General features: G+C 53.7%; 1 protein-coding gene across 1 annotated transcript in view; it reads right to left on the minus strand.

The window, feature by feature from the left end:
* Positions 1-1,515: 1,515 nt before the first annotated feature.
* FCGBP (Fc gamma binding protein) overlaps positions 1,516-18,838 on the minus strand; it is a 29,040-nt gene continuing 11,717 nt past the window's right edge. The window contains exons 6-16 of the mRNA XM_082073916.1: positions 17,839-18,320; positions 16,222-16,777; positions 14,869-14,954; positions 13,725-13,798; positions 13,494-13,630; positions 12,417-13,063; positions 9,835-10,384; positions 7,835-8,034; positions 5,423-5,803; positions 4,987-5,273; positions 1,516-1,775 (exon numbers count right to left, since the gene is read on the minus strand). Of these exons, the coding sequence (XP_081930042.1) occupies positions 1,718-1,775; positions 4,987-5,273; positions 5,423-5,803; positions 7,835-8,034; positions 9,835-10,384; positions 12,417-13,063; positions 13,494-13,630; positions 13,725-13,798; positions 14,869-14,954; positions 16,222-16,777; positions 17,839-18,320 (3,458 nt within the window). The 3' untranslated portion in view covers positions 1,516-1,717. The remainder of the gene's footprint in view (positions 1,776-4,986; positions 5,274-5,422; positions 5,804-7,834; positions 8,035-9,834; positions 10,385-12,416; positions 13,064-13,493; positions 13,631-13,724; positions 13,799-14,868; positions 14,955-16,221; positions 16,778-17,838; positions 18,321-18,838) is intronic.

Below are 18,838 nucleotides of genomic sequence, written 5' to 3' on the forward strand. Positions count from 1 at the left end.
AGACGCGTCGGGTGGGTCAATTGACCAATGAAGACGCGTCGGGTGGGTCTTTCGACCAATGAAGATGCGTCGGGTGGGTCAATTGACCAATGAAGACGCGTCGGGTGGGTCATTCGACCAATGAAGACGCGTCGAATGGGTCAATTGACCAATGAAGACGCGTCGGGTGGGACAATTGACCAATGAAGACGCGTCGGGTGGGACAATTGACCAATGAAGACGCGTGGGGTGGGACAATTGACCAATGAAGACGCGTCGAATGGGTCATTCGACCAATGAAGACGCGTTGGGTGGGTCAATTGACCAATGAAGACACGTCGGGTGGGTTATTGGACCATTGAAGACACGTTGGGTTCATTATTTGATGATGGAAGATGCATTGAGTGGGTCATTCGACCAATGAAGTTGCGTCGGGTGGGTCATTTGACCAATGAAGACGCGTCGGGTGGGTCAATTGACCAATGAAGACGCGTCGGGTGGGTCATTCGACCAATGAAGACACGTCGGGTGGGTCATTCGACCAATGAAGACACGTCGGGTGGGTCATTCGACCAATGAAGACGTGTCGGGTGGGTCATTTGACCAATGAAGACACGTCGGGTGGGTCATTCGACCAATGAAGACGCGTCGGGTGGGTCATTCGACCAATGAAGACGCGTCGGGTGGGTCATTCGACCAATGAAGACGCGTCGGGTGGGTCATTCGACCAATGAAGACGCGTCGGGTGGGTCATTCGACCAATGAAGACGCGTCGAGTGGGTTATTTGATGATGGAAGATGCATTGAGTGGGTCATTTGACCAATGAAGACGCGTCGGGTGGGTTATTGGACGATTGAAGACGCGTCGAGTGGGTTATTTGATGATGGAAGATGCATTGAGTGGGTCATTCGACCAATGAAGTTGCGTCGGGTGGGTCATTTGACCAATGAAGACGCGTCGGGTGGGTCAATTGACCAATGAAGACGCGTCGAGTGGGTTATTTGATGATGGAAGATGCATTGAGTGGGTCATTTGACCAATGAAGACACGTCGGGTGGGTCATTTGACCAATGAAGACGCGTCGGGTGGGTCATTTGACCAATGAAGACGCGTCGGGTGGGTCAATTGACCAATGAAGACGCGTCGGGTGGGACAATTGACCAATGAAGACGCGTCGGGTGGGTCAATTGACCAATGAAGACGCGTTGGGTGGGACAATTGACCAATGAAGACGCGTCGGGTGGGACAATTGACCAAGAAACACGCGTCGGGTGGGACAATTGACCAATGAAGACGCGTCGGGTGGGACAATTGACCAAGAAACACGCGTCGGGTGGGACAATTGACCAATGAAGACACGTCGGGTGGGTCATTTGACCAATGAAGACGCGTTGGGTTGTCCCACCATGCTCAACCCACCGTTATTTCCACCTTGGGCTGTTTCTCCCCCAACAAATCCCATTTCCCCCCCGGAATGACAAATTTGCCCAAAAATAGGTCAAAACCCCATCAAAAACCTCTATAAAAAGGGTTTATTGGTGCCCCCGAGCGCCATATTGGAAGCGCGTTTTGGGGTGAAATCAGCCAGATTTCGCTCCGCCGGCGTCAATTTGATGCATCGAGGTCGTTCTCCCCTTTTTGAGCCTCATTTGGGGTGATTTGGCGGGAATTTGTGGCGGGAAGTGGAGGCGAGGTGCTGATTGGTGGGTGGGCGGAGCCTCGGGGGGGTGGGCGGGGTCACGTTGGGGGGTACACGGGGGCGTCCACGTGGATCCGCGCGAGGTCGACGCCGCGGCTGCAACAGACGGGACGGGGGGTCAGGGACCCGGAATGGGGCAAAATGGGGGGAAATTGGGAAAAATGGGGGGAAATTGGGAAAAATGGGGGGAAATTGGGCTCAAATTGGGCCAAAAATGGGTTGAAATTGGGCTTGAAATGGCTCGAAATTGGGCTCTAAGTTGGGTGAAATTGGGCTTGAAATTGGGCTTGAAATTGGGCTTGAAATTGGGCAAAACTGGGTCTAAGTTGGGACAAAAATGGGACTAAATTGGGCTCGAAATTGGGCCAAAATGGTTCAAAATTGGGCTCTAAATTGGGCAATATGGGTCGAAATTGGGCTCGAAATTGGGCCAAAATGGCTCTAAATTGGGCAATATGGGTCGAAATTGGGCCAAAATGGCTCTAAATTGGGCTCGAAATTGGGCCAAAATGGCTCGAAATTGGGCCCTAAATTGGGCCGAAAATGGCTCTAAATTGGGCTCTAAATTGGGCCTAAATGGCTTGAAATTGGGCTCGAAATTGGGCAAAACTGGGTCTAAATTGGGACAAAAATGGGACTAAATTGGGCTCGAAATTGGGCCAAAATGGCTCTGAATTGGGCCCTAAATTGGGCAAATATGGCTCTAAATTGGGTAAAAATGGCTTTAAATTGGGCAATAATGGGTCTAAATTGGGACTGAAATTGGGCGAAAATGGCTCGAAATTGGGCCAAAATGGCTCCGAATTGGGCAAAACCGGGTCTAAATAGGGCAGAAATGGCTCTAAATAGGGGTCTAAATTGGGCAAAAATGGGTCGAAATTGGGCTCGAAATTGGGCATAAATGGGTCTAAATTGGCCAAAAATGGGTCAAAATTGGGATCTACATTGAAAAAGAAGGGACTAAATTGGGCTCGAAATTGGGCTCATAATTGGGCCAAAATGGCTCAAAATTAAGCTCAAAATTGGGCAAAACCAGGTTTAAATTTGGCTTGAATTTGGGTAAAAATGGGTCTAAATTGGGCTCAAAACTGGCCCAAAATGGGTCGAAATTGGGCACTAAATTGGGCCAAAATGGCTTGAAATTGGGCGAAAATGGCTTTAAAATGGGCTCTAAATGGGGAAAAATGGGTCTAAATTGGCCAAAAACGGCTCGAAATTGGGTTTGAAATTGGGAAAAAATGCCTGTAAATGGGGCAAAATGGCTCTAATTGGGCTCTAAATTGGGCTCTAAATGGGGCAAAAATGGCTCGAAATTGGGCTCAAAATTGGGCCAAAATGGGTCTAAATTGGGCTCGAAATTGGCCAAAAATGGTTCTAAATTGGGTTCGAATCTGGGCGAAAGTGTCTGTAAATTGGGCAAAAATGTCTGGAAATTGGCCAAAGAGTCTTTATGTTGGGCTCTAACGCCCCCTAATTACACTTTTAATTAATTACAGTTTTCAGGGTCGTTTGTGACACGGGGGAGCAGAAGAGCCACTTACCGGACAGTTTGTGTGTCAGTCGCTGTGGATGAAACCAGAGAAGGTGGAGAAGACCTTCCCAACCCAACCCAACCCAGCTCAACTAAGCCCAGCTCAACTAAACCCAGCCTAACCCGACCAACCCAACCCAATGCAGCTCAAATAAACCCAACCCAGCTCAACCCAACCCAACACAACCCAACCCAGCTCAACCTAACTCAGTTAAACCCAGCCCAACTAAACCCAATCCAACTCAACCCAACCCAACTAAACTCAGCCCAACCTGAATCAACCCACCCCAGCTCAGCCCAACTAAACCCAGCCCAACTAAACCCAGCCCAACCCAACTCATCTAAACGCAACTCAATGCAACCCAACCCAGCCCAGCTCAATCCAACTCAACTCAACCTAACCCAACTCAACCCAATACAACCCAACTCACTTAAACCCAACCCAACTCAACCCAATGCAACCCAACTCACTTAAACCCAACCCAACTCAACCCAATACAACCCAACTCACTTAAACCCAACCCAACTCAACCCAATGCAACCCAACTCACTTAAACCCAACCCAACTCAACCCAATGCAACCCAACTCACTTAAACCCAACCCAACTCAACCCAATGCAACCCAACTCACTTAAACCCAACCCAACTCAGCCCAATGCAACCCAACTCACTTAAACCCAACCCAACTCAACCCAATGCAACCCAACTCACTTAAACCCAACCCAACTCAACCCAATGCAACCCAACTCACTTAAACCCAACCCAACTCAACCCAATGCAACCCAACTCACTTAAACCCAACCCAACTCAACCCAATGCAACCCAACTCACTTAAACCCAACCCAACTCAACCCAATGCAACCCAACTCACTTAAACCCAACCCAACTCAACCCAATGCAACCCAACTCACTTAAACCCAACCCAACTCAACCCAATGCAACCCAACTCACTTAAACCCAACCCAACTCAACCCAATGCAACCCAACTCACTTAAACCCAACCCAACTCAACCCAATGCAACCCAACTCACTTAAACCCAACCCAACTCAGCCCATTGCAACCCAACTCACTTAAACCCAACCCAACTCAGCCCAATGCAACCCAACTCACTTAAACCCAACCCAACTCAACCCAATACAACCCAACTCACTTAAACCCAACCCAACTCAGCCCAATGCAACCCAACTCACTTAAACCCAACCCAACTCAACCCAATGCAACCCAACTCACTTAAACCCAACCCAACTCAACCCAATGCAACCCAACTCACTTAAACCCAACCCAACTCAACCCAATGCAACCCAACTCACTTAAACCCAACCCAACTCAACCCAATGCAACCCAACTCACTTAAACCCAACCCAACGAAACCCAACCCAACGAAACCCAACCCAACTCACTTAAACCCAACCCAACGAAACCCAACCCAACGAAACCCAACCCAACGAAACCCAACCCAACTAAACCCAACCCAACTCAACTCAACCCAACCCAACCCAACACAACCCAACCCAACCAACCCAACCAAACTCAACCCAACCCAACACAACCCAACCCAACACAACCCAACTCAGCTAAGTGCAACCCAACTAAACCTGACCCAACTCAACCAAACCCAACCCAACTCAACTCAACCCAACCCAACTCAACCCAACTCAACTAAACCCAACCCAACTCAACCCAACACAACCAAACACATTGACATCCCCGTGGACGTTCTTCCGAGTTCAAAACCATCACCCCACGCTTGGGCGGGGTCTTGGGGGCCCACTCACCATCCCATGAAATCCTTGGCCTTCCAGGCGTCCACGACCTCGGCGACGTCCCTGGCGGCCCGGCCGTCCGGGAGCTTCAAGTCGTCACCGGCGTCCCCATTGAAGTTGCCGCAGGGGGCGCAGAGCTGGTTGGCCAATGAGGCCCCGACCGTCACCGTCACCTCCCCGGCGGGGCTGAAGAGCACGGCCACCCCGGCCGCGTGGGACACGGTGACGTTGCCGCCCGCCGCGCTCAGGGAAACGGCGTCGGACACGGCGGCCGGGGGGCGGGTGAAGAGCCCGTTGACCTGCGAAACGCCAAAAAAATGGGGGGACAAATCCCAGATTGCCCCATAAAACACCAAGATGGCGTCACGGTTGGACACCCGGAGGAAGAGGAGATGGATCCCACCCGAATTGCAAGTTTAATCCCCGTCTTAAGTCTGCCTCGACTTACCCACACCTCCATGTTGCCGTTGACGGTGATGAAGGCCTCCCGGAAGAAGACAAAGATGGCGGCGGCGGCCGGGACGGCGTCGTCGCGGCACTCGCTGACCTCCACCACCACCTTGAACCAGTCGGGCGAGCGCTCGTCGCACAGGGCGGCCATCTTGTAGGTGCCGCTGGCCGGGAGGCGCCCGCCGGCGCCGTCGAACGTGGTCATGGAGGCCCCCGGGGACACGCGGCACCGACCGCGGCTCTCGACGCAGCGTTGGGCGCCGTCCCGCGTGGCGCAGACCTGGCCCTGGGGACACTTGGTGGCCTCGCAGACGAGGCCATGGGATGGGTGGCAGTTGCATTTGGTGGAGCAGTTGTTGGAGATGACGGTTTCGCCCAACTGGAAGGGAAAGGCCGGGGGGTTGGTCCATCAAATTTTCTGGGGGTTTCGCACCTTTAGAGCTCAACCCAACTCAACCCAACTCAACCCAACTCAACTCAACCCAACTCAACCCAACTCAACCCAACCCAACTCAACTCAACCCAACCCAACTCAACCTAACTCAACTCAACCCAACCCAACCCAACTCAACTCAACTCAACCCAACCCAACTCAACCTAACTCAACTCAACCCAACTCTACTCAACCCAACTCAACTCAACTCAACCCAACCCAACTCAACCCAACCCAACTCAACTCAACTCAACCCAACCCAACTCTACTCAACCCAACTCTACTCAACCCAACTCTACTCAACCCAACTCAACTCAACCCAGCCCAACCCAGTGGAACAACCCACCCCATTGACATCAATCCCCAATGGAACAACCCACCAATTGACGACCCAGACAAGACAACCCACCCCATTGACATCAACCCACCAATTGACGACCCAGACAGGACGACCCGCCCCATTGAGATCAAATCCGCAATGGAACAACCCACCCCGTTGACATCAACCCTCCCACTGACGACCCAGACAGGACAACCCACCCCATTGAGATCAAATCCCCAATGACCCCAATGGGACAACCCACCCCATTGCGATCACCTCTCCAATTGACAACCCAGACAGGACGACCCACCCCATTGAGATCAATCCCCAATGGAACAACCCACCCCATTGACATCACCTCTCCAATTGACGACCCAGACAGGACAAACCACCCCATTGCGATCAACCCACCAACTGACGACCCAGACAGGACGACCTGCCCCATTGAGATCAAATCCCCAAATCCCCCATGGAACAATCCACCCCATTGAGATCAACCTTCCCATTGACGACCCAGACAGGATGACCCACCCTATTGAGATCAACCCACCAATTGACACCCAGACAGGACGACCCGCCCCATTGAGATCAAATCCCCAATGACCTCGATGGGACAACCCACCCCATTGACATCAACCCTCCCATTGACGACCCAGACAGGACGACCCACCCCATTGAGACCAGCTCTCCAATTGACAACCCAAACAGGACAACCCACCCCATTGAGACCAAATCTCCCATGGAACAACCCACCCCATTGACATCACCTCTCCAATTGACGACCCAGACAGGACGACCCACCCCATTGAGATCAAATCCCAATGACCCCAATGGAACAACCTACCCCATTGAGATCAACCTTCCCATTGACGACCCAGACAGGATGACCCACCCTATTGAGATCAACCCACCAATTGACGACCCAGACAGGACGACCCGCCCCATTGAGATCAACTCTCCCATTGATGACCCAGACAGGACGATCCACCACATTGAGATCAATCCCCAATGGAACAACCCACCCCATTGAGATCACCTCTCCAATTGACGACCCAGACAGGACGTCCCGCCCCATTGAGATCAAATCCCAATGACCCCAATGGAACAACCTACCCCATTGACAACAACCCTCCAATTGACAACCCAGACAGGACAACCCATCCAATTGACATCAACCCACCAATTGACGACCCAGACAGGACGACCCGCCCCATTGAGATCAACTCTCCCATTGATGACCCAGACAGGACAATCCACCACATTGAGATCAATCCCCAATGGAACAACCCACCCCATTGAGATCAACCCACCAATTGACGACCCAGACAGGACGACCCACCCCATTGAGATCAAATCCCAATGACCCCAATGGAACAACCTACCCCATTGACATCAACCCTCCAATTGACGACCCAGACAGGACAACCCATCCAATTGACATCAACCCACCAATTGACGACCCAGACAGGACGACCCGCCCCATTGAGATCAACTCTCCCATTGATGACCCAGACAGGACGATCCACCACATTGAGATCAATCCCCAATGGAGCAACCCACCCCATTGAGATCACCCCACCAATTGACGACCCAGACGGGACAACCCGCCTCCCCACGCCCTTCCCACCCCATAACCCCCCTGTTTGTCCCCTCACCTTGATGTACCTGCCCTGGTGGACACAACCACACTTCTCCACGGGCACGCAGGCGTCCCCGTCCCACAGGAAGCCGTCGCGGCACTCGCAGCCCTCCAGGCAGCGCCAGGCGCACGGCACCGGCGCGGTGAGCGCGGCGCAGGTCTGTTCGCACCCGCGGGCGCACAGCGCGTACCGGCTGTGCGGCGGGCAGGAGAGCGCTGGGAAAGACCCAAAAACGCACCGTTTCACCCCAAAATTCAGGGTGGGGGGTGTGGCACCGCTAGGGGGCGGGGGGAGGGAGGGGTGGGCCAATGGGAGGCGGCGGTGGAGCCAAAAGAGGCGGGAAGAGAGGGGTCTGGGTTTAGGGTTGATTAAAGGGTTTGGGGTGATTTAAGGTGAAATTGGAGTGGTTGGGTTGAATGTAATGAAGTGGTGTTGGGGTTAATTGAATGGTATTGAAAGGGGTTAAATTAAAGTGAATTAAATTAAATTAAAATGAATTAAATTAAATTAAAATGAATTAAATTAAATTAGAATGAATCAAATTAAATTAAAATGAATTAAATTAAAATGAATCAAATTAAAATGAATCAAATTAAAATGAATTAAACTAAAATGAATCAAATGAAAATGAATCAAATTAAATGAAAATGAATCAAATTAAATTAAAATGAATTAAGTGAAATTAAAATGAATCAAATTAAATGAAAATGAATCAAATGAAAATGAATCAAATTAAATTAAAATGAATTAAGTGAAATTAAAATGAATCAAATTAAAATGAACTGAATTAAATTAAAATGAACTGAATTATATTTAAAGGCATTAAATGAAATTAAAATGAATTAAATTGCATTAAAATGAATTAAATGAAATTGAAAAGAATGAATTCAAGATGAACCAAATTACACTTAAATGAATTAAATTAAATTCAAATTAATGAATTCAAGATGAGCCAAATTACACTTAAATGAATTAAATTAAATTGAAATGAGTTGAATTACATGTAAATTTAATTGGTTTAAATTGAAATGAATGTGATTAAAGTAATTTGATTAAATTTAAATTAATTAAAATAAATTTAAATTAAGTAAATCAAATTAAAATGAATGCCTGAACTTTTTGGCGGGAAACCCGAACTTTTTGGCGGGAACCCCGAACTTTTTGGTGGGAAAACCTGAACTTTATGGCGGGAAACCTGAACTTTTGGGCGGGAACCCTGAACTTTTTGCCGGGAAACCTGAACTTTTTGGCGGGAACACCTGAACTTTTTGGTGGGAACACCTGAACTTTTTGGCGGGAACACCTGAACTTTTTGGCAGGAACACCTGAACTTTTTGGCGGGAACCCCTGCACTTTTTGGCGGGAACCTAGAACTTTTTGGCGGGAAACCTGGATTTTGGGGCAGGAACCCCAAACTTTTTGGCGGGAAACCCGAACTTTTTGGTGGGAAACCCAAATTTTTTGGCGGGAACAGCTGCACTTTTTGCCAGGAAACCTGAACTTTCTGCCGGTAAACCCGAACTTTTTGGCGGGAAACCTGAACTTTTTGGTGGGAAACCTGAACTTTTTGGCAGGAAACCTGAATTTTTTGGTGGGAAACCTAAACTTTGGGGCAGGAACACCTGAACTTTTTGGCAGGAACCCCAAACTTTTTGGCGGGAAACCCGAACTTTTTGAAGGGAACCCCGAACTTTTGGCGGGAAACCCCGAACATTTTGGAGGGAGACCCCAAACTTTTTGCCAGGAAACCCGACCTTTTTGGTGGGAAATCCAAACTTTTTGGTGGGAAATCCGAACTTTTTGCCGGGAAACCTGAACTTTTGGGTGGGAACCCTGAACTTTTTGGCAGGAAGCCTAAACTTTGGGGTGGGAAACCTAAACTTTGGGGTGGGAAACCTAAACTTTGGGGCGGGAAACCCGAACTTTTTGGCGGGAAACCCGAACTTTTTGGTGGGAAACTTTTTGGCGGGAACCTTTTTTGGCGGGAACCCCGACCGTTCCGGCGCCAAACTCACGGCAGAACGCCTCCGTCCTCCACTCCTCGATCCGTCCTCCCCCGGCCTGGCAAGCGGCCGCGTACGCCCCGATGGCCCGGCACAGCGCGTCCTCATCTCCCCCGGCACCGCAAACGTCACGGACGCATCTCCCCCAATATTCCTGGGGTCCCACGTGCGGGTGACACGTCCCGAACGGCCCCCGGGGGTCCCGGATCACCCCGCACGCCTCCGCGGCCGCCTCCTCGTCGCCGCAGCCGCCGCTTTCGCCGCCGCCGCCGCCGCAGGAACCGGGCGGCACCGCCCACGCGGCCACGAAGTCGCGCAGGCTGGGCGCCGCGGCGCCGCCGGGCAGCCGGAGGTCGTCGGCGGGGTCGCCGTTGAAGTTGCCGCCCAGGCCGCAGAGGTGGCCGCGGTAGCCGCCGGGCACGTCCAGCAGCAGGAAGGCGCCGGGGGTGAAGAGCAGGCGCGGGCCCCACGCGCTCCACAGCGACACGTGGGCGCCCTCGCGCGTCACCCGCAGCGCCCCCGACGGCGTCGCCAAGGGGAGAGGGGCCCGCTCGCCGTCCACCTGCGGGGACAAAGTGATGGGGGCTGCAAAGAGCTGGTTGCAACATGTAATGGGTTGCAATGTGCAAGGGGTTGCAATGTGCAAGGGGTTGCAATGTGCAATGAGTTGCAAGGTGTAAGGGGTTGCAGTGTGCAATGAGTTGCAATGTGCAAGGGGTTGCAGTGTGCAATGGGTTGCAAAGAGCTGATTGCAATGTACAATGGGTTGCAAGATGCAATGGGTTGCAAAGAGCTGATTGCAACGTGCAATGGGTTGCAGTGTGCAATGGGTTGCAGTGTGCAATGGGTTGCAACGTGCAAGAGGTTGCAACGTGCGATGGGTTGCAGTGTGCAATGGGTTGCAATGTGCAAGGGGTTGCAACATACAAGGGGTTGCAACGTGCATGGTTTCAATGTGCAAGGGGTTGCAGTGTGCAATGGGTTAGTGTACAATGGGTTGCAGTGTGCAATGGGTTGCAGTGTGCAAGAGGTTGCAAAGAGCTGATTGCAATGTACAATGGGTTGCAAGATGCAATGGGTTGCAAAGAGCTGATTGCAACGTGCAATGGGTTGCAAAGAGCTGAATGCAATGTGCAATGGGTTGCAGCGTGCGAGGCGTTGCAACGTGCGAGGGGTTGCAAAGAGCTGATTGCAACATGCAATGGGTTGCAACATGCAATGGATTGCAGTGTGCAAGGGGTTTCAACGTGCAATGGGTTGCAAAGAGCTGATTGCAATGTGCAAGGGGTTGCAAAGTGCAAGGGGTTGCAAAGAGCTGATTGCAATGTGCAATGGGTTGCAATGTGCAATGGGTTGCAACGTTCAATGGTTTGCAAAGAGCTGATTGCAATGTGCAATGGGTTGCAACGTGCAATGGGTTGCAGTGTACAATGGGTTGCAGCGTGCAATAGGTTGCAACGTGCATGGTTTCAATGTGAAAGGAGTTGTAATGTGCAATGGGTTGCAATGTGCAATGGGTTGCAATGTCCAAGAGGTTGCAACGTGCGATGGGTTGCTGATTGCAATGTGCAATGGGTTGCAACATGCAATGGATTGCAGTGTGCAAGGGGTTGCAATGTGCAATGGGTTGCAATGTGCAATGGGTTAGTGTGCAAGGGGTTTCAACGTGCAATGGGTTGCAAAGAGCTGATTGCAATGTGCAATGGGTTGCAGTGTACAATGAGTTGCAGTGTGCAATAGGTTGCAACGTGCATGGTTTCAATGTGAAAGGAGTTGTAATGTGCAATGGGTTGCAGTGTGCAATGGGTTGCAATGTGCAAGGGGTTGCAATGTGCAAGGGGTTGCAACATACAAGGGGTTGCAACGTGCATGGTTTCAATGTGCAATGGGTTGCAGTGTGCAATGGGTTGCAATGTGCAATGGGTTGCAACGTGCAATGGGTTGCAATGTGCAATGAGTTGCAAGGTGCAATGGGTTGCAAAGAGCTGATTGCAATGTGCATGGTTTCAATGTGCAATGGGTTGCAATGTGCAAGAGGTTGTAATGTGCAATGGGTTGTAATGTGCAATGGGTTGCAGTGTGCAATGGGTTGCAGTGTGCAAGGGGTTGTAATGTGCAAGGGGTTGCAATGTGCAAGGGGTTGCAAAGAGCTGATTGCAATGTGCAAGGGGTTGCAACGTGCGCTGGGTTGCAATGTGCACTGGGTTGCAAAAAGCTGATTGCAACGTGCAATGGGTTGCAGTGTGCAAGGGGTTGCAATGTGCAATGGGTTGCAATGTGCAAAGGGTTGCAGTGTGCAATGGGTTGCAATGTGCATTGGGTTGCAAAGAGCTGATTGCAATGTGCAAGGGGTTGCAACGTGCGCTGGGTTGCAATGTGCAAGGGGTTGCAATGTGCAATCAGTTGCAATGTGCAAAGGGTTGCAGTGTGCAAGGGGTTGCAATGTGCAATGGGTTGCAATGTGCAAGGGGTTGCAGTGTGCAAGGGGTTGCAGTGTGCACAGGGTTGCAAAGAGCTGATTGCAACATGCAATGGGTTTCAACATGCAATGGGTTGCAACATGCAATGGGTTGCAACGTGCAATGGGCACTCACCGTCACCTCTCCCGGTGCCGCCCCGTCCACCTCCACCCTGGTCCCGTCCACCTCCACCGTCACCCCGGCGACCAGCGCGGCGCGTCCCGGCGCCGCCCGCTGCTCCAGCACCACGGTGAAGTTGCGCAGCCCCCGCCGCGGCGCGCACAGCCGCGCCAGCACGTACCCGCAGGCCCCCGGCACGTCGAAGGCTCTGCCGTCGAACGTCACGTAGTGCGGGTCGCCGGACACCACCAGGCGGCCGCGGGCGCGGGGGTGGCAGCCGAAGGCGCCGTCGCGCACCGCGCACTCCTCGTGCGGCTCGCACGGCGCGGCGCGGCACCGCACGGCGCCGCCGGGCTCGCAGCGGCAGCGCAGGGTGCAGGAGGCCTGGAAGTCGGCGCCGGGGCGGTGGTAGCGGCGGCGGTGCCAACAGCCGCATTGGGACGCGGGGACGCAGGTGGTGCCGCTCAGGGCGAAGCCGGAGTCGCAGAAACAGCCCTCGGAGCAGCCGGTGGAGGCGCAGGAGTCGGGGACGATGGGGACGGCGTAGTCGGCAGGATCGGCGTCGTCGGCAGGGACGGCGTTGGTGACGTTGGGGACGCCGCAGGTGGGCGGGCAAGCGGGGCCGCAGAGCTCGTAGTGGGAGTTGGGGGGACACGAGGGGGCTGCAGGGGGGGAAATGGGGGGTTTAATTGGTTTGGCGTTAATTAAATATGGGGATGTCGTCGGGGACATCGTTGGGGGTCTTGGGGACATCATTGGGGACATTGGAGATGTCACTGGGGACGTTGGCAATGTTGGGGATGTCATTGGGGACATCGGGGACATTGGGGATGTCATTGGGGACATCACTGGGGACATTTGGGACGTCATTGGGGACATTGGGGATGTCATTGGGCATGTCATTGGGGACATTGGGGATGTCGTTGGGGATGACATTGGGGATGTCATTGGGGACGTCATTGGGGACATTGGGGACATCATTTGGGATGTTGTTGGGGACATTGTTGGAGACATTGGGGAGATTGGGGACGTCATTGGGGACGTCGTTGGGGACGTCGTTGGGGACATTGGGGATGTCGTTGGGGATGTCACTGGGGATGTTGGGGACGTTGGCGATGTCATTGGGGATGTCGTTGGGGACATTGGGGACATCGTTGGGGACGTCATTGAGGACATTGGGGATGTCATTGGAGACACTGGGGACGTCATTGGAGACATTGGGGACATCACTGGGGACGTCATTGAGGACAATTGGGACATCATTGGGGCGTCGTTGGGGACATTGGGGACATTGGGGGTGTCATTGGGGACATCGTTGGTGACGTTGGGGACGCCGCAGGTGGGCGGGCAAGCGGGGCCGCAGAGCTCGTAGTGGGAGTTGGGGGGACACGAGGGGGCTGCGGGGGGGAAATAGGGGGGGGTTAATTGGTTTGGCGTTAATTAAATATGGGGATGTCGTCGGGGAAATTGGGGACGTCATTGGGGATGTCGTTGGGGACATTGGGGACAGCGTTGGGGATGTCATTGAGGACATCAGGGATGTCATTGAGGATGTTAGGGATGTCATTGGGGACGTTGGCAACGTCATTGGGGACATCGGGGACATTGGGGATGTCATTGGGGATGTCATTGGGGACATTTGGGACATTGGGGATGTCATTGGGGACGTTAGCAATGTCATTGGGGACGTTGGCAATGTCATTGGGGACATCGGAGACATTGGGGATGTCATTGGGGATGTCATTGGGGGCATTTGGGACATTGGGGATGTCATTGGGGACATTGGGGGCGTATTGGGGATGTCATTGGGGATGTCATTGGGGACGTCATTGGAGTCATCATTGGGGACAATGGGGACGTCATTGGGGACGTTGGGGACGCCGCAGGTGGGCGGGCAAGCGGGGCCGCAGAGCTCGTAGTGGGAGTTGGGGGGACACGAGGGGGCTGCGGGTGGGAAATAGGGGGGGGTTAATTGGTTTGGCGTTAATTAAATATGGGGACATCGTTGGGGAAATTGGGGACGTCATTGGGGATGTCGTTGGGGACATTGGGGACAGCGTTGGGGATGTCATTGAGGACATCAGGGATGTCATTGAGGATGTTAGGGATGTCATTGGGGACGTTGGCAACGTCATTGGGGACATCGGGGACATTGGGGATGTCATTGGGGATGTCATTGGGGGCATTTGGGACATTGGGGATGTCATTGGGGACATTGGGGATGTCATTGGGGACGTTGGCGACGTCATTGGGGACATCGGGGACATTGGGGATGTCATTGGGGATGTCATTGGGGGCATTTGGGACATTGGGGATGTCATTGGGGACATTGGGGGCGTATTGGGGATGTCATTGGGGATGTCATTGGGGACGTCATTGGAGTCATCATTGGGGACTTTGGGGATGTCATTGGGTATGTCGTTGGGACATTGGGGACGTTGGGGACATCGTTGGGGACAATGGGGACGTCATCGGGGACGTTGGGGACACCGCAGGTGGGCGGGCAAGCGGGGCCGCAGAGCTCGTAGTGGGAGTTGGGGGGACACGAGGGGGCTGCGGGTGGGAAATAGGGGGGGGTTAATTGGTTTGGCGTTAATTAAATATGGGGATGTCGTCGGGGAAATTGGGGACGTCATTGGGGAATTCGTTGGGGACGTTGGCGACGTTATTGGGGACATCGGGGACACTGAGGATGTCATTGGGGATGTCGTTGGGGCCATTGGGGACATTGGGGACAGCGTTGGGGACATCATTGAGGACATCAGGAATGTCATTGGGGACGTCGTTGGGGACATCGGGGACATTGGGGATGTCATTGGGGAACTCATTGGGGACATTGGGGACATTGGGGATGTTGTTTGGGACATTGGGGATGTCATTGGGGACATTGAGGACATCATTGGAGACATCATTGGGGACATTTGGGACGTCATTGGGGACATTGGGGATGTCATTGGGGACGTTGGCGATGTCATTGGGGACATCGGGGACATTGGGAACATTGGGGATGTCGTTAGGGGTATTTGGGACATTGGGGACATTGGGGACGTCATTGGGGACGTTGTTGGGGACACTGGGGACATTGTTGGAGACATTGGGGAGATTGGGACGTCATTGGGGACATTTGGGACGTTGGGGATCACATTGGGGATGTCATTGGGGACGTTGGCAATGTTGGGGATGTCATTGAGGACATCAGGGATGTCATTGGGGACGTCATTGGGGACATTTGGGACGTCATTGGTGACATTGGCGATGTCATTGGGGATGTCATTGGGGACATTGGCGACGTCATTTGGGACATCGGGGATATTGGGGATGTCATTGGGGGCATTTGGGACATTGGGGACATTGGGGATGTCGTTGGGGACATTGGGGGCGTCGTTGGGGACGTCTTTGGGGACATTGGGGACATCATTTGGGATGTTGTTGGGGACATTGGGAACATTTGGGTCGTCGTTGGGGACGTCACTGGGGACATTTGGGACATTGGGGATGTCAGTGGAGATGTCATTGGAGGTGTCATTGGGGACATCATTGGGGACGTCATTGGGGACGTCATTGGGGACGTTGTTGGGGACATTGGGGACACTGGGGACATTGGGGACGTCATTGGGGACGTCATTGGGGATGTCATTGGGGATGTCACTGGGGACATCATTGGGGACACTGGGGACATCATAACGGACGTCATTGGGGACATTGGGGACGTTGCTGGGGATGTCATTGAGGATATTTGGGATGGTTTGGGGGACATTGTGGACATTTGGGACATTGGGGACACCGTTGGGGACAAATGGGGGCCACTGGGGCCACTCACCGCAGAAATCCTTGGTCCTCCAGGCTTCCACCTTCCCGCCCCGGTTCTGGCACTCGGCGGCGTAGACGGCGACGGCGCGGCACAGCGTGTCGCGGTGCCCGCGGTACTGACACGCGTCGAAGGCGCAATCGCCCACGAACGGCGCCGGCTCCAGGACGCCGTGACACCCCCGGAACGGCCCTTTGGGGTCGGCGATCACCCCGCAAAACCCAATCCCGCGGTACATCCGCTTCTGCTCTTCGTCGCACCCCGGCGACCCCCCGGCCGAGCAGCCAACGGGGGAGGCGACCGTCCAGCTGGCGCCCAGCTCCACCTCATCGCCGGCGCGGCGGCCGTCGGGCGTGACGAAGTCGTTGTCAGGGTCGCCGTCGGCGTCGCCGCAGAGGCCGCAGACGTGGGTGGCGTAGTCGGCAGGGAGCAGCACCCGCGCGTAGCTGTGCCAGTCGAAGGAGACGCGCAGCCCCGACGCGGCGCGCGCGAAGCCGTGGACGCCGCTGCGGTAAAGGTCGAAGAAGCCGCGGCGCGAGAAGGGGAAGTCAAGGAGCTCGCCGTTGACCTGGGGGGGGAAACGGGGTGGAAATGGTCAAAATCAAGGTGTTTTGTGGGAATTTCTGTGCAGAAAATGCATGAAAACATGTAAAATTAAAGAGTTTTTGCAACGCAACCAAATGCAACCCAACCCAACTCGGCTAAACCCAGCCCAACTCAACCCAACTCAACTCAACTCAACGCAACCCAACACAACCCAGCCCAACTCAACTCAACTCAACTCAACTCAACTCAACCCAACTCAACCCAACTCAACCCAACTCAACGCAACCCAACCCAACTCAACTCAACCCAACTCAACCCAACTCAACTCAACCCAACCCAACTCAACACAACCCAACTCAACACAACCCAACCCAACTCAACTCAACCCAACTCAACTCAACCCAACTCAATGCAACCCAACCCAACACAACCCAATGCAACCCAACTACAACAAACTAAACCAAACACAACCCAACCCAACGCAACTAAACCCAATGCAACCTAACCCAAACCAACTAAACCCAACCCAACGCAACGCAACCCAACCCAAACCAACTAAACCCAACCCAACGCAACCCAACCCAACTCAATGCAACCCAACCCAACTCAACCCAATTCAACTCAACCCAACTCAACTCAGCCCAACCCAACCCAACCCAACTCAACCCAGCCCAACTAAACTAAACCCAACCCAACTCAACCCAACTCAACTCAACCCAACCCAACTCAGCCCAACCCAACTCAACTCAACTAAACTAAACCCAACCCAACCCAAGTCAACCCAACTCAACCCAACTCAACTCAACCCAATGCAACCCAACACAACTCAACTAATCCCAGCCCAACCCAACTAAACTAAACCCAACCCAAGTCAACCCAACACAACCCAATCCAACTAAACTAAACCCAACCCAACTCAACCCCATCCAACACAACTCAACCCAACTCAACTAAACCCAGCCCAACCAACCTGGAGACAACAGGTGGAAATTAACACCACCAAAAAGGGTCAAAAAAGCGAGATTTGGGGCAAAAAGTTACATTTCTGACGGAATTTGTGCCACCCCCGCGTTGGGCGCCTACCTTGACCTTCCCCGGGTGCTCTTGGCTCATGGTGATGGTGTCGCCGTAAATCTGCAAGGTGACGGTTTTGGTGAAGGACACGGCCTTGCTGCCGCGGTTGTTGTTCTCCACGGTGACGTTGAAGGGGACGAGGGTCCCGTTTTGGGCGCAGAGGGCGGCGAATTGGTAAACGCAGGTGCCCTGGAAGTCGTAGCGCCGCCCGTCGAAGGTGGTGTAGTGCGGGTCGCCCGTGCCGATGCACGTCAAGATCTTGGACGCCCGGCACTCGGCGACGCCGTCGGCCAGGACGCATTTCTCGTGTCCCCTGCACCCCGACGGCCGGCAGGTCACCGCGCCCCCCGCCTCGCAGCGGCAGCGGCGCCGGCAGCTGGTGTCCCCCCAAAATTCCTCCCCGGGGGTGTACGTGCGGTTGTTGTGGGTGCACCGGGAGGTGGGGGTTGACCCGCAGGTCTCTAATTGGTTGGTTTGGGGGCATTTTTCATCTGGAGATGGGAAATATGAGAAGAATTCGTTCGGGAGGGACCCAGGAGTTCGGGAGGGACCCAGGAGTTCGGGAGGGACCCATGATTCTGGAATGGGAATCAGGATTCTGGAATGGGACCCAGGATTCTGGAAGGGGACCAAGGAGTCCGGGAGGGACCCAGGAGTTCAGGGGAGGGACCCAGGAGTTCGGGAGGGACCCAGGAGTTCAGGGGAGGACCCAGGAGTTCGGGGGGGGGACCCATGAATGCCCCAGGGACCCAGGCATTTGGGAGGGACCCAGGATTCTGGGAGGAGACCCAGGAGTCCGGGAGGGACCCAGGAGTTAATGGGGGGAGCCAGGAGTGCCCCAGGGACCCAGGAGTGCCCCAGGGACCCAGGAGTTCAGGGGGAACCCACGAGTTTGGGGTGGGACCCAGGAGTCAGGGAGGGGCCCAGGAGTTCGTGGGAGGACCCAGGAGTGCGGGAGGGACCCAGGAGTCCGGGAGGGACTCAGGAGTCAGGGAGGGACCCAGGAGTC

The sequence above is a fragment of the Streptopelia decaocto genome (genome assembly GCF_964273445.1).
Source record: "Streptopelia decaocto genome assembly, chromosome: 28".
Classification (NCBI taxonomy): Eukaryota; Metazoa; Chordata; class Aves; order Columbiformes; family Columbidae; genus Streptopelia; species Streptopelia decaocto.